This window comes from Fukomys damarensis, unplaced genomic scaffold (genome assembly GCF_012274545.1).
Source record: "Fukomys damarensis isolate Sample0158 unplaced genomic scaffold, DMR_v1.0_HiC HiC_scaffold_12, whole genome shotgun sequence".
Taxonomy (NCBI): domain Eukaryota; kingdom Metazoa; phylum Chordata; class Mammalia; order Rodentia; family Bathyergidae; genus Fukomys; species Fukomys damarensis.
The window spans coordinates 57,563,554-57,579,044 of NW_022900924.1; the positions used below are offsets into that span (position 1 = coordinate 57,563,554).

At 56.8% G+C, this 15,491-nt stretch overlaps 2 protein-coding genes across 5 annotated transcripts in view; one reads left to right on the top strand and one right to left on the bottom strand.

Annotated features, from left to right (window-relative positions):
* The window catches only part of Sec22c (SEC22 homolog C, vesicle trafficking protein), a 19,235-nt gene extending 11,949 nt beyond the window's left edge, over positions 1–7,286 (top strand). For 3 of the 4 annotated variants that reach the window (XM_033762649.1, XM_010624492.3, XM_010624491.3), the window contains exons 4-8: positions 1,040–1,222; positions 1,589–1,768; positions 3,471–3,589; positions 4,422–4,487; positions 6,211–7,286. In XM_033762649.1, the coding sequence (XP_033618540.1) occupies positions 1,040–1,222; positions 1,589–1,768; positions 3,471–3,589; positions 4,422–4,487; positions 6,211–6,411 (749 nt within the window). In that variant the 3' untranslated portion in view covers positions 6,412–7,286. The remainder of the gene's footprint in view (positions 1–1,039; positions 1,223–1,588; positions 1,769–3,470; positions 3,590–4,421; positions 4,488–6,210) is intronic. The other variant, XM_019207553.2, reaches the window with a different exon arrangement.
* A 7,948-nt stretch (positions 7,287–15,234) lies between these two features.
* Vipr1 (vasoactive intestinal peptide receptor 1) overlaps positions 15,235–15,491 on the bottom strand; it is a 14,922-nt gene continuing 14,665 nt past the window's right edge. The window contains exon 14 of the mRNA XM_019207480.1: positions 15,235–15,314. Within this exon, the coding sequence (XP_019063025.1) occupies positions 15,235–15,314 (80 nt within the window). The remainder of the gene's footprint in view (positions 15,315–15,491) is intronic.

Sequence of the window (15,491 nt, forward strand, 5' to 3'; positions counted from 1 at the left end):
CTCCTCTCCTCTCCTGTGGCATGGTGTGTGCGGAGCTTGCAGTGTGTGTGTGGCTTTGACCCTCGAGGAAGCAGGTGGGAGGCACAGCCATGTTGGCCTTCACCACGGGAAAGGCCCAGGAAGCCTGGAGGTCTGGCATCTGGCTTTTCAGCTCTGCAGAGCTGGGTGGGGAGGGAGGGACCGGCTGGGGGATTGCTCTCCATAGGCCTTGGGCACTGCCCAGGGAGCCCTGGCCGCTTATTTTTGTAAATAGGGTGGAGCTCAGCCATGTTCCTTCCTGTGTGTTGTGTGGCTGCTGCCACCCTGGACAGGGTGGCTTCAGTGTCAAAAACCGTGCTGCCCGCCCGCCTGAAGTCCAGCACAGTTTGGGGAGCAGGGCCGCTCCGGGGTGTTTCCATCATGAGGGAAAGGAGAAACATTGTGGGCAAGTTGGCTGGTGATTGCTTGATTTGAGGGTTTTTTGGTACTGGGAATTGAACTCAGGGCCTCGCGCTTGCCGGGCAGGTGCTGTGCTGCTGAGGTACATCCCTGGCTGTCCCTGGGATTTTTAAATTGTACTTTATCGAAGTGTCAGTGTGCAGCAGTTTGGAAAAGCATGGTCCTCTCCTGAGGAGCTTGGGCAGCTGGCGTGGCAGAGAGGCCTCACATGGCCCCGGGGCTCAGAAGCCACACGGTGGTGAGGTCCATGCTGATCTGTTTCGAGCTCTTGGCGAACGAGGACAGAGGCGAGAGTTGGGGACCTTCTGTGGGTTCTGTGTCCACAACTGCTGTCCCCAGGATGTGCTTGAACAAGGGGTTGGCACCCGTTGGTCCAGGCTGGTGCAGGGCCAGCACCTGGACGTGTCACCACCTCCCCTCTCTGGCTCCTGTGCCGTAGCCAGTGTGGTCCCCGAGTGGCCTTCTGTCTGGCGTATCGGCGGTGGCACCAGCACCCTCTGTTGGTGTCACCTCCGGGTGCTGGGGTCTCCTTGGGAGACCAAGGGCCCTGCCACACTGTCAGCCTTGCTGCTGCCCTCAGCCCTCTTCCTGTCTGTTCCAGGCAGGCTGCGGTGCAGCGTCCTGCGCTGCGTTCCTCTCCCCACATCCGTCTGCGTTGCCTTCCTCCAGCGCGGTGTGGGGACCTGGCAGGAGGCCGTTTGGAGCCGAGTCTCCTCATGGCCGGAGCAGCACGAGGCAAAGCACACTGGGGCTGGCATCGGGCGTGATTCTGCTTTGGCCATGTGTACGAGATTTCACTTCAGATACGTTTTGGGGTCTGGTAATGAATTGATATTAACCTCAATGGAAGAAGTGAAACCAGTCTTTCCAGCGGATAGCCTAGTTTGCTGAGCACGTTTGTGTTCATTTGTACTTTTTGAGATGATGGGGCGCCCGTCAGGTGGGGCCAAGTCAGGTTCCAGCCCATCCCGCTACCTCCCTGTTGCTGAGGTCCCAGGGCCCCATGAGGCTGGGGTCGCTGTGAGGCAGTCATTGGACCTGGACGTGGACCCTGCCCCGACCTGGCGGCTCGCACGCTTGCCTAAGGATGCGGACTTGGTTTTGCGATCTCTGTCTGTGAATGCACTCAGCCCAGCTGCTCTTTCCGCAGACAGCACCATTCAGAAAATGAAGTGGCATTTTAACCACGGGAGCGCCTCGCAGATGGAGAGCAGCGTGGCGAAGGTTCAGGAGGAGCTCGGCTTCCAGCCCCCGGTGGTTCTCTCCCTGGAGGACGCAGACGCAGCCCACAGCCTGGCGAACGGGCATGCACCCGTGCACACCGAGCCCGGTGAGTGGCCTCCCCTCCTGTTGACCGAAAGGCCTCAGTGTTTGTCAGACAGGCGTGGGTTTCTTTTTGCTAGAACTGTGCTCGGGTGGGGCATGAATGACGGATGGACCCCGATGCCAGCTGGCTAGGAGTGCGAGCGTCCAGACCGCCAGGTTAGGGCCATCGGGCATCGGCGTTCAGCACGGAGAAGCATGGTTATTTCTCACTTCTGGCTTTACCGTGACTGATTACTAACTAGAGTAGATATTTACAGCCCGAGGGTCCTGTGATAGTGTGAGAGTGGATCCTTACCCAGGAGAGCTGTCCACACGGAACAGTCTGACTAAGTTTTCTGACTGACCTCTTCACTTGGGTTTAAAGTGCTGTATTAAAAGGCTTCATGCTTTTGGCTTTGTGTTTTGGATCAGTCTGTTTCACAGGATAAATTCTGAGACTGGCTGTCATGCCAATCAGTATGCTGTTCTAATTTGCCTTGGGAGAGCACTTAACTTTAGTAGACAGAGCACTAGGTAGCTGACCCCCAGGCTTCTCCTCCTCATAGGCTACTTTGTACTATAATATAATATAATATTCAATACGTAAGTTAATTATAATGCTAATTATATTAATTACATTATAGTAATGCAACATAATGTAATAAGTTATTAAACACTGAGACATGAGCAGTGAGCCTGGCAAGTGTCAGTTTGCCCACGCCCAGGGTGTTCTACTGGTTTTACTCAGCTGCCAGTCCCGAGGCCGGCTCTTTAGTCCTAACGGCATCTGTGAATCGCTCAGTGGGATTGTAGCACTGACAGGTACAAGTTGGGTTTTGCTAGGGGTGTGTGTGCATGAGGAAAGACAAAAAGTATTGATTCTTAGTATTTTTAATTAATTAATTTATTTATTTTGGTACTGGGGATCGAACTTGGCTCCTTGTGCTTTCGAGGCAGGTGGTGGAAGCACTGAGCTAAATCCCTGGCCTAAGAAGGGTTGATTCTAAAAGATCATAGTGAGAGAGGAACAGTGTTTAACTGTGTGAACCAGAGTCAGGTCCACCAGTTACTTCTAAAGAAAGAAGAGGTGCTTGTTTAATGATAGCTCCAGAAACTCTCCAGCGTGTCCCTCCTCTTCCCAGTTACTTTAGAATTTAGAAAGTTGCTGTGAATTGTTGTAGAAGTTACACTGAGCTGAATATTATCAGAAAAAGAATGGAACATTTTACAAGGTGACAGTTGAGGCATGTAATAGGAATGCTGCTCAAATCTGACAACCAGTTTCTGGGATAAGCTCTGGTCTGCCCTGGTAGCATATGAAACTGTTCGGCTTGGGTCCCCCTGTGTCAGGGGTGTCTGGAAGCCTTGGTTGCTGCCTCCTGCAAGATGCCAGTGCCACCCTGTGCCGAGCATGACCAGAAATGTCTCCCGACTTTGCCCGCCTCCTGGGGCAGACTACCCGGCCGAGAGGCTCTGCCGGAGCAGAAAGGGAATCAAGCTCTGGGAGCCCCGTGCGTGCCTGGGAAGGGCTCACTTCCGGAAGGAGCTCAGCTCGCCCAGGGCCGCTCTGTCCTTCACATTTTGCCATTTCCCCAGTGCATTTGGAAGTCTGTGTGTCACCCCAGAGTCTGTCCCTGGTCCCTGGCGGAGGTCTGGTTGAGCCTCCGCTGATCTTTCTTTCACAGAGCTGTCGGTTTCACCAGGTGCTTGTGTTTCTTGTTGTCCAGCTCCCCGTTTCCGCATGGAGCCCGTGACCACCCTGGGTGTCCTGTCCCTTGTCCTCAACATCATGTGCGCCGCTCTCAACCTCATCCGCGGAGTTCACCTGGCAGAGCGCTCATTACAGGTAGCCTGGGCTCTTCACGCTTCCGTCCAACACACGGGTAGCAGGAGCCGAAGGGGAGGCGTTTTGTCTGTGAAGTTACTGTGCTCTGAGGTTGGTGTTCGTTTCGCGTGTGGAACAAGGGATTGAACCCAGGGCCTTCACACCGAGTGACATCCCCACCGCCTTTTTTAAATTGTGAGACAGGGCCTCGCTGGGTTGCCCAGGGTGGGCTGGCAGAGAGACTGGTGAGAAGTGGGCAACTTGCTATAAGGAGACTGGACCAGCGTCTCCCCGGGGACCTGGAGTCACGCCAGGGGCTGCCTTACCCACAGCAGAAGTTGGGGGTCAGGCTCTTCTTGCCCATAGTCCAGTGGGAAAATGCTACAAGCGCGTCTCTGGGCCTTTGTCAAAGAGCTGCGTCCTGAGCACATAGTGGTGTAGTTCTCCCTGCGGGACCACCCATCTCAGAGCAGCTGTGTGCAACCTGTTTTAAAATAGGTGTAAATTTTGAAGTATTTCAGTACTTGGACAAGGAAGGGAACCATTGTTAGCACAGGTGTCTTTCAAGTGGAGGAGTAATGCTCACCTCTCTCACATGGTGGCCTAGGTCTGGAGCGCGGGCTGGGCCTGGGGGGGCTGAGCGGACAGATGGCTGTCACCACCCCCTGTTGTGCAGGGTCGTTTCCCCCTTCCTGCCGATGGTGCTGAGGCATGGACCCTTCCTGGCAGGTCTGGGTACAGACTCCGGGCAGGCGGGATGGGAGGAAGGAGAGAGGGCTCCATCTGTGAGGCAGGGAAGGCGGGTATCTCCTTTCGCCTCAACACGCTCCCGTTGTTCCTCTGATTTCTTTAGGTTGCCCAGGAGGAAATTGGGAACATCCTGGCTTTTCTCGTTCCTTTTGTAGCCTGCATTTTCCAGGTGGGTGAAACGCTGGTATCTTGGTGAGTGGGTTAAACTTGTGGCCCTTCTTGTCTATCTGTTATGGCCATCAGTGAGTTTCTGATCCCAGTTTTGTTTCCTCTTTGTCTTGGTTGAAATCCTGGACCACACTGAGCCCCTACTAGAAGAACCTTGGCCCATCCTGCCAAATCCTCACCTTTTATGGAGAAAGAGCTTTCGGCATGGGAAGGGAAAGCCACTTGTCCAGGGCCATGGGGCCACTGAGAGCAGCAGATCCAACAGTGCAGGGTGGAAATGGCCTTGCGCCAGAGGCTGCAGGGAAGATATGCTTGCAAACCTCTAAGGAGGTTGAAAGTTGCAGTTTGTTTTTTTTTGTTGTTGTTGTTTTAAATAGTGATACTTTCTGATTCAGATCTGTTCCTTAGGGAATGAAACTAAAATTAGATTATTAACTAGGGGCTGTAGCCCTGTGCAATTTGGCATGCCTGTAATCCCAGCTTCTCTGTTGGCTGAGGGAGGAGTATCACCAGTTCAAGGCCAGCCCGGGCAACTTAGTGAGACCCTGCTTGGGTGGGGGTCAGTGGCAGGAAAGTATTGGGGTGTGGCTCAGTAGTGCAGCACTTGCCTAGCCGTTGGAGGCCCAGGCTTCCATCCCTGCTACCACAGACAAAACAAGAACTAGAGGACTTGATTATTACTCAGTTGCATTCAGATAAGCTGTGTGCTTCAAAGCTGGCACAAAAAGGAGCTTTTGAATCCTTTGTGGGTGAGTTTATTTGAGTAAAAACCTGACTTTTATTCTCTTTCCTTGCCCTCCTTTAGGCTAGGATTTTAGTGCTTTCTTTGCATGTTTAAGCTTGTTTTTTTTTCAAAGTTAAAATTTCTTTCTTTAGGGCACTTCTCTGCTCTTTCACATGGATCTTAGAATGGTTTCTTTTCTTTTTTTTGTTACTGGGGATGGAACTCAGGACCTTGCACTTTTGAGGCAGATGCCACTGAGCTAAATTCCTGGCCCCTATAGTGGTTTTTTCTTAAAAATTACTGTACCTGATTTTGAAAAAGGAAGTTTTCAACCCCAAAATGAAAATGCACTTTTTTTTCCTTTGAAAACTAGTCCTCAAACTTGGCCGCAGCCGGTGGCAGTTCCTCGGAGCCTGCCTCTCAGGGCTGCAGGGGCCCTAGAGTTCCACCTTCGTTTCTTCACCTGCGTTCCTCCTTGGTTAGCTCCTGCTCCCAGGACTCTCCCTCCCTCTGTAGCCAGAGCCAGCATTGAATTCCTCTGTGTTCTGAGAACATGCTCTTTTAAAATGAACATCAAACTGGAAATGTGTTCCCAGCGTTCGCGGAGCAGGAATAGCCCCTTTGTGTGTGGTGGCCCTGGATGAGACCCAGTGGCGCACCCTGCTGGGAGCCTCCTTCACTCCCAGAGGCTTCTGTGTGGCCGGGACTCAGAAGCCGGCCAGTGAGAGCACAGCACCTCCTCATGCTTGCTGGAGGAGAGCTGCCCTGGGGTCTCCTGCCCTGGCCCTGCCACCTGCCTCTTCTTGTGCCTGCAGATGTGCTGCCCCGGCCCTGCCTGTCACACCTGCTTCTCCCACGTGCCCGCTTGCACCCAGAGTCAGCAGCCCGAGCTGCTGGTAGTGAGCCTGGTCCCTGAGTCCGTGTGAGTTGGTGCTGTACCCAGTGGTCTGGCTGTGGCCTTGCAGTTGTCCCTGACGGTTGGTCATGTGGTCTCTCGCAGTGCTACCTGTACCTGTTCTACAGCCCGGCCCGCACGGCGAAGGTGCTCCTGATGCTGCTTTCCATCTGCCTGGGCAACGTGTACCTGCATGGGCTGCGCAGCCTGTGGCAGATCCTCTTCCACGTCGGGGTGGCGTTTCTGTCCTCACACCAGACCCTCACGCGGCAGCTGCAGGAGAAGCAGTCGGACTGTGGTGTGTGAGGGTGCCCACGGCGCTGGCCCTGCCCGGAGGGTCGGTCCCCGCCTCCTTTCCTGCTCTACTCAGCCCACTCCCCGCCAGAACTTGGGTCCTGGCACCCAGTGAGTGGTGCTGAGCATGCCAGCCTGGTCCGCCTAGGGCACGTTCGGGAGGGTGCCCGCCTGGACAGCGGCGCAGGCTGGGTCTGCTGAGTTAGGCAACTGTCCTGCACCGCTCCAGAAGCCGCTCTGAAACCAGATCCGCTCCACAGCCCACGTAGGACTCAGCATTTTTCTTTTGAGGAGAGGGTCAGACAGGGTGAATTGAAAACCTAGGTAGAGTTCATAAATACAAGCTAGATAAATCTTGTTTATATTTTTGAGAACTTAGGTCTGCTATACCTTTGGAATATTTATATTTTGGATATAAATTGAACTTCAGCAGGATGAGAACAAATTTAAGCTGAGAGAATGGCAGAGAAGCCTGAGCTCATTTAATTTTGAAAGGGTATGTAACCCTGTAAGGGGGTCTGTGAGGGCATTACTTGTGCTTACTTGCCAGGTGGTATTGGGAGTTTTTAATCGGTTGAGCAGCCAGCGCTGATGCCCAGTCAGCCTGGAGGCCCATGCAGGGACAGGACTCTGGGCGCCCGACACCGGCCACAGATGCAGGAGACCAGGGGAGGGGACCTTGTGCCGTGTCCCATACCTGCTCAGAGAGCTCTCTTGTTTTGGTAGTGATGAGTACGTGACCCTGTGCACCTCTGCCCAGAGGGCCGCTCGAGGTAATTCTCCTCTTCCTTTCTCGAGAGTCTCGTTTTTAATGGGCCTCATTTTTAATGAACAAAAAGCCAGGATGTAGCTGGGCATGGTGGTGTATGCCTGTCATCTTGCACCGTGGGAGGCTAAGGTAGGAGGATTGTAAGTTCAAGCCCAGTCTGGGCAACTTAGTGAGACCTTATCTCAAAAAAAAAATTTTTTTTTAAAGGCTGAGGATGTAGCTCAGTATAAGGGCCCTAAGTTCAATCCCCAGTACTGCAACACACTCACAACAACCAAAGTAGGTGTTAATTTCCTAAATTTTATAAAGGTATAACTGACATATTATTAAAAAGTTGGTTATCATTTTCTAAAGTATGGCTCTAGGTGAGTTCCCTTAGCTTCTGGGTGCCTGTCTAGCAGAGAGAGCACAGGGTGTCTGAGAACCCTGCTGTCTGAGGGGCTGAGCACGCCTGCCAGGGCACAGGGAGTTGGGTCCTGGGGCCTGTGAGCTGCAGGTCTCACTCGGATGCCTCTAAAGGGGGAAACCATCCCAGGGGCGAGGATATGGCCGGAGAGTTCACGTGCATTTGGTTATCGCTGGTATTCATTGCTTTTGAGCTACTTTGGAATCATTTTGGGAAAACAAATTTCTGTGACTTGGAACTGGATTGGGGAAATAGTCTCTTGTGCTGGGATTTTCTGTTAGAACCCAGCTCATGTCTGGATGTGCAAAGCATCTTGGCAGCACCCTCATCAGGTGTAAACGTGGAGGGCTGCTTCCCTACACCCAGCAGGTGAGTTCAGTCTGCCCGGGAGACACCGTGAGGGTTGTGACAGCGGGAAGGGGCCAGAGGGGAGAGAGTCCCTTGTAAATGGGAAGAAGCACAAGAGAGCTCGGCTGAAACGGCACAGGAACACACTTTGAAGCTTGCGTGGCGTGGTGTCATGTGGCCCTGTCCCCCGGGTGCTCTGTGTCTGAGCTGTGACCTACTCAGCTGGCGGGTTAGAAACAGTCCCCGGAGGTGGCCTTGCTGGTGCCCGCAGAGGTACCGCCGGAGCCGTCCCGCACAGCCCTGGGTGAGACTCAGGAGGGTGAGTGCGGCAGCTGCGTGGCCGGAATCCTGTGGAGGGAGGCTCTGCCCTGGGGGCTGAGGATGGAGCGAGTGCTGGTGCTTTTGCTGCAAGGAGGCCCGGACTTGGGTGGCCATGCTTCAGGTGCCCTGTGGTCTGATGGCGGGAGCTGGTCCCCCATCCAGCAGGGGCTCTTCCGCCCTGGACTCGCTGCTGGCCAGGTCTTCGATTTCCCGTGACCAGATGCTCCCGCCGGGCACCTCAGGGCCAGATGTGGGGCAGAGGACACATTGTTGAGGATAGAAACTTCAAAGTGCCTGCAGCCCCCTGCCCCCGTGCCCTTGTGGGGCAGGGCAGGGCTGTGCACGGGAGGACGCAGCGTTCCCTCCCTGGGGCTAGCCGTGTATGATGAGGACGGGCAGCAGGGCCCGTTGGGGTGGCTGTCCCTGGACCAGAGGCCCTGTGGCCTGAGTCCTGGACTTGCTCCTTGGGCTGGTGCTCACTACTCACGGAACCTGTGCTGTGCGAGGTGAGCCACACCTGAATTCTTGAAAGGCTGGGAAAGGGCATCGGAGTGCTGGGAGGAGGCATTTCCATCCCCTCTTCCCTCCTGTGAGCCCCTTCTCTCGCTTCCTTGCCTCTCCACCGCTGTGCTCCCACCCCAGGGACACAGGGAGCTTGGTGCCTGGGGGACGGGGCTGTCACTGCCGTGGAGAGGGTGCCCAGCGCTGCTCACAGATGACAGCCACAGGCGGGCCCTTGGGGCCTGGGTGGCAGGGGCAGGACTGGGGGCTCTGTAAGGCAGCAGCTGCACCTTTGTCCATGGCCACCATGGCTGTCCCTTGCAGGCCTTCAGAGAACCTGCTTTTGGGTTCCAGGATGCAGCGCAGGTGTGGACCAGCAAGGATCAGCTGTGCGGGATGTGGCTTCCATCCCAAGTGTCCCTCGCAGAGTCTTGCCCAACCTGGGGAGGCCCTGCCTGTACACTGGGTGCTTTGGATAGTGGGGGATGAGCAGGATGTGCCCTTGGGAGATGGGGTGGCTCCCTGGGTGGCTTGCGGACATCTGGGTTCTTCCTGTCACGAGTCACAGTGGACGTGGCTGCCCGCCAACCTGTTTCCCTCCCTGGGAGTGATGGTAACATCACCTGTGGCCCGGTGCTCTGTGGTAGTGAGGACACTGTGGGTCCGGGGCCGGTGCGCGTGGAGAAGCCTGGGTTCTCCGCAGTTCTCGCGGTTGCCTGTCCCGGCCGCACAGAAGGCGTGTGTGGTGCTTCGGTGTGCGGGGCTCCTCTTCCGCCCAGATTCCTGACCCGTCCTCTGCTGCAGGCACGGAGCCCCTGCAATAGCAAATTTCTGTTGCTGGGGAAACCTCGTCAGTGGGGACACAGAGAAGGCTGTCGTTAAAATCGGAATGGCAAATGAAGGGACACCTACCTGTGACTGTCAGCCGGGCTGGGGCTCATGGCACCTTCATTTTCCTAAAGCTGGAGCCCATGCTGTTCCTAACCTGTGCTTGGTACCCGTGAGCCCGTCCACCTCCGTGCTCCCGACAGCCCCCCTCGGGGTCATGGGCCTAACCCCAGGTCAGTCTGTGTGGTGGACTGTTCTGCTCAGAGCTTAAGCCCCGATGCCGCTTACTGCATGGGCTCCTCTGCTTTTTTTTTTTTGCTTATTTTCTTGCTGTTTTCATGGAACCACAAAGGTCTGCTCTGAGTACAGGATTGGTGCGTTTTGACAGCCTCACTGGGAAACGTGTGTCACTGTGCAGGAGGCAGGCTGTGTGGCCGCCGTTTATATCTCGTGTGTATGTGAGAGAGTGGGCAGCTGCTGAGCGGGAGGGGAATAAATCTGACTGTTTGCTAAGGCAGCGTTGTCTCGAGCAGTTCTGGCTTGTGGGTCCTTTCTCACCGGTGGGTGTGGACAGAAGCGACACTGTGACTCTCAACTGGTGCAGGCTTCAGATGGCCTTCAGCACCAGCCCTGGCCTGCCCCACCTGCTGGGTTCCTGCCCCTCTACCCGGTCCCAGCATCTCCCAGGACCAAGTTATCACCCATGGCCACCAGGGGGCACAGCTGCCTGCCACAGCCACAGGTTCCCAGCCCAGGGTCGCTGGGTCCTGCAGCAGCTGACAGAATTTACAGAGAGGAGGCCGAAGTCAATGTCTTGCACACCGGGGCTGCATGCGTGGGGCGGGCAGTTGCATACCATTTGCCCTGACCCTGAGGCTTCGGGAGGAAGGCGAAGCTTCCTAAATAAACACCGAATAGCCGGCAGATCATGGTGCCCAGGTGGAGAGCCGAGTCCTGCCCCAGGAGCCGTCACAGGACCACAGACTCTGTCCCCCGGTGGTGGCCAGGGCCTGTCCACCCACCACACGGCAGAGCGGGCTGGGTCCACTGAGGCTCCGTTCTGGGGCAGCCTGGGTCGCCGTCTGTTCTCCTGGCCACTGCCCAATTGGGCCGGGTGGCATAAATGCTGCCACCAGCTGCTGGTCGTGCTTGGGCATCGCCTACATGCATGACAGTGTCCTGTCTGGCTCTGCTGGGCTGCCCGAGAGGCTGGCGACATCCATAAAGTTCAGTGAGGAACAGGAGGAGTCTCTTTGTGGCCGGGAGTGGAATGAAACGGTATATGTCTTAGCAGGGTGCAGTGGTGCACACCTGTAATCCCCACTCTTCAGGGGGCTGAGGCAGGAGGATTTCCAGTTTGAGTCCATTCTGGGTGAATTTAGCAAGACCTTGTCTCAAAATTAAAAAAAAAAATTAAGCCTGAGTTTAATCCCTAGTGTGGAAAAAGCAAAAAACAATACAAAAGAAGGAAAGGTAGTTCTTAAAAATGTCACAGGCAAAACTCCAAAAGCAAATTTGATTACAAATAAAGTACTAGTCACAGTTGTAAGAACAGAACATATGATCCTTGGAAGCAGTAGGGTCCGGATACAAGCAGTATGTGCATATCAGCAAGTCAGACCCAATCCCAATGAAATTACAAACATGAAGACAGAGAAATAAACACACACTGAAACAGGAAGCGCTCATTTGCCAAACAGGAGGCCACCAAGTGCAGCAGGGGGTAGGACGTGGAACCACCTTTCCACCCGCAGCAGGGAGAGGCACAGCATGACTGTAGACCTGTGCTGCTTGGTGTCACCCCAAACTCCTACACTGAGGTCTCGGCAGAGTTCAGATGCAGAAGTTCAGGTGGAAGTTTGGGTAAAATGGCAGTGTGGGTCCTTATATGAAGAGATCAGAGCTGATGTGGTGGCATGTGTCTGTAATCCCAGCATTTAGGGAGGCTGAGGCAGGAGGACCTCTGAGTTTGAAGCCAGCCTGGGATTCATATCAAGATCCTGTCTCAAAAAACGAAGTAAAAGAGATTAGGACATGGGAAAGGCCAGATGAAGGGTGAGAAGACAGCCCCTGTACACCTTGATCTCTTGTCGGCCTCCAGAATTGTGGAAAATAAATGCCAGTTACTTATGCCCCCTGACAGCCTCGCTGACCAGCACAGCCAGATCAACCAGTGTGGGGATCTCAGTTCGGGTCCTCTGCCCTGGGAAAACAGACCGTTAGGTAGTGGGTGTAGAGAGACGCTCATGGAGGCAGAGTGCGACCTGTGACCGTGGACGGCTGCATGGCGCCCCGTCGGGGGCTCACCGGCACCCTACGGGAAGGTCATGCTAGCAGAGATGTGTGAGATTGTGTGAGCCGCCAGGGGTGCAGCTGCGGCGGGCAGGGGTGCCCCTGGTGTAAGTCCTTCTGGCCCAGAAATAGCCTTGCTGGCCCCAGGGTGGAGCAGGCAGAGGGCAGAGGTGGCCAGGACCGCCGCTGCCCTGGGAGACTCCTGGCCCACGGGCATGGCCAGGCTGGAGCAAACTTTCTCATGGAGCTGTCCAGCAGGGCTGAGGGGGTGGCGAGCTGCCCTGGCTGAAGTGTTAGAGTCCAGGGGGTGGGTCCGAGGGGTCTGGGGACACACTGGTCCCATCTCACAGGCTCTGTCTCATCCTGCATCCGGTGTCCGAGGGGACATTTCCCTATCTCCATCCTGAGGCCAGCCAGCGCCAGCCGCAGGAAGCAGCCCGTGCCAGCCCCCGGCCGGAAGAGTAAATATTAGTCTCTTCAGGAGCGGCCTGTTCTCTGTCACTGGCACAGAGGACACAATGGGAGGGGCCTCTGGATCCCCACACCCAGATGGAGCCTGGGGCCGGGTCGCTGGAGGAACGGGTCCTGCTGCTGGCCACTGCTCGGCCATGCCCCTGACCTGTGCCAGGCTGTCCCCAGCGGCTGCCCAGCACTGTCCAGGTGGTGTCACAGAGGCAGGCACTGGGCCCTGACCTGGACAAAGGGTCTCAGCCTGTGCAGAGGTGGTTTTGGGTCCTCGGTCACTAGAAAGGGGACAGCCTGTCCCGGCCCACTGTCCCCTCACTGGCAGGGCTGCCCCTCCTAACTTGCCTCGCCTTGCTGAATCCACTCAGCTCCTGCACTCACCTCTAAGGGCTCAGGGATGATTTGTGGGTGAGTATGTGGGTGACACCGAGAACACTAACGAGCTGTGACCCTTGTCCCTGCACCCCGGTTCTACCCCCGCAGCCCCTGACACTGTGACCGGGGAAGGCTGAGGAGCTGCTGTGGCTGGGAGCAGGGCGTGGTGGGCAGCACAGGGAAGAAGGCAGAGGACCTGTGCGCCGGCGCTGTCCCTGGCTCCCTGTATCCCCCAGGCTCCTCTGGGTGACTGTGGTGGACGGATTCAGCGGCAGAAAGGGTTGCTCTCGGGCAGGAGGAGGCAGAGCTCTGTGTGGCTCTGGGCCGCCTGGGGACTTGGGCCACGATGCCACCCTGCACTGGCAGCTCCCCAGTGGTGCTCAAGTCTCTCTGCTGGTTACTTCCATGTGCTGCCGTGCAGGAGGCCCATCCTGCCAGGGGAGGCGTAGGATGGGCGGGGTGCATCCTGCAGCACGGTGGCCCTGAGTGGGCGGTGGGAGGACATTGCCCTCCACTCGTGTTGCTGGCTCAGCAGCCATGCACCGGGGACATCAGTCGCCACGTTCCGCCATGGGAGCTGTGGGCCCTGACCACCACTGGAGCCTGCCCACAAGACGCTTCCTGCAGGAAGCCCACACCGGGCTGGGACACCCTGTAGCCCCCAAGGTACCCAGGAGACAGCATGCCCCACTGGGTCTCCTGCCCAAGCCTGCATCCCCAGCACGGAGCTTTAGGTGAACGGCCCGGCCTGGCCAAGGTGCCTGCTGAGGGGTTTCGGAGGCTCATCTCCTACATACTCTCCTTGCCAGCCGACAGGCCCCAGGTAAGCGAGCGCTGGGTCCGTGACAGCCGTCCACAGCCACGGGGCATGGGGGTCTGAGGCCAGCACAGGGCCCCTGGTGTCCTGCGGTCCACAAGGATGTTCCCGAGCCACTACCTGGCCTCACAGCTTTCCCTGTGCTGCAGCACCACACAGCGTGGTCTTCCCGAGCACAGGGAGGTCAGCAGCACCCCTAGTTCCCTTCCATGTTGGCCTCCGTGCTTGGGTGACACCTGGGGTCAGGGTGAGGCCAGGGTGCAGAATTGAAGAGGGGAGACAGAACAACTCAGCAATCAAGGTAAATAGTTTAATATTAAAAAAATTGTTAGTGTAAAAATACATGATGAATAAAATATGAAGATTTTAAATACAGTCGGAATCCGCATCGCTAACTGGACAGGCTCTTCCGTTTTCCATGCATGTCACCCTGTGACCTCACCTTTGAGGGGCCAGACAGCAGGGTGGCACTGGGCCTGAGGCGAAGCTCTGCCCGTGACTGAGGTGACCCCGGGCAAACCCCTCCTGCCCCATGAGCCCCATGTAGAGGCAGGGGTGTCACCACGAAAGCCTCCTGACCTGTCCTCCTCATCCCCACAGCCGGCCGAGGTCCCTTCCCTCGCCCTGAGGCTGTGTCTCCAGGGCCACTGACTCCTGGCTATTAATATCCCAGCCGCTCTGGCCGGAGCAGGGTGCTTAATGACTGCCAGCTGCTCTGACCCCTCCCCAGGGACAGACAGGAGCAGTTCCTGTTCCCACGGGGGAGAGGAGCCAGACCAGCAGTGGGAATGCAGGGCTGATCTGGCCCCAGCCCCACCCCACCCCGCACCCCAAGTGGGGGTGCCAGAGACCCTGCCGCTGCACCCTTGGCCTGGCCCTGTCCTTCAGGTCCTCACTGCATCCTGGGGTTCCTCCCAGATGTCCCCAGCCAGGCCCTCCTGCTCCATCCCCTGTGGATGGTCCAGCAGCTTTCGCAGCTCTCCCCTTGGCCTTGTCCTGGAAGCCTGAGCTATGCTCCCGCTGGCCAGGGTGGAAGGGCTGTCCTTGTCTGTGCCAGCACACGGGCCTGGAGTGGTGGAGTGACTCCCGTCTGGGCTGGGACACACTGTGCACCTGGGCTAGTGGGGGGCAGGCTCAGCCAGGTAGGGTCCTCCTGGCTGGTCCCAGGGCCAGGGGCGGATGGAGACCTGCTCTAGCTTTGTCACAACCAGAGGAGAGGATGCACCTCCAGAAGAGGCAAGCTGTGGGCCCTCAGTGTGTGCTTGCTGTGCAGAAATGTGGCTCCTTGCCCAGGCTGGCCGAGGTGGCATCAGGCTTTTGGTGTTTGGACCTCTCCTGGAGGAGGTGTGATGGCTGCAGACAGGAAGCCAGGCCACGTGTGTGCTGCAGCGTTTGGGCAGAGTCCACCAGGTCAACCCATAGGGCCACCGGAGCTGCTGCAGCCTGGGGGGTCTTCAAGCAGGGACACAGTGAATCCTGACACCTGGGCTGGGGCCTCCTCAGCAGCACTCCAAGGTTGGGGATTAAGGGATAATGGCACTGACTAGGATGACAGAGCCCTAAGAGGAAAGCGTGCTTTCCCCTCCCTGCAGCCCGATCTGAGTTCAAATCCTGTCTGGATGACGGGCAAGAACTCTGCTGTCGGCCGAGACTCAGTTTCCACATCTATGAGATGGGAACCATAATTCCTGCCCTGCTGGGTTAGTGTGAGGCCTAAGGGGCCACGGCCAGCGCAGCAGGGACACTGGGGTGAGCGCTGAGCGGGCGGATCCGAGGGCTTCGGTTGTGTAAGGCTGGTGTGATGGGTCCCACGGGACGGGCCGCGAGGCCCAGCACCCCGGGTGCCACTGTTCCTCCCTGGGGACGCCGGCACCCACTCCTGCCCCACACCCCAGCTTCTCATCACAACCCTGCCTGCGCCGGAGGTAGAGAGCCCACTCACGGAGGAGCCGCCCCTGGGGGCGCCGGGC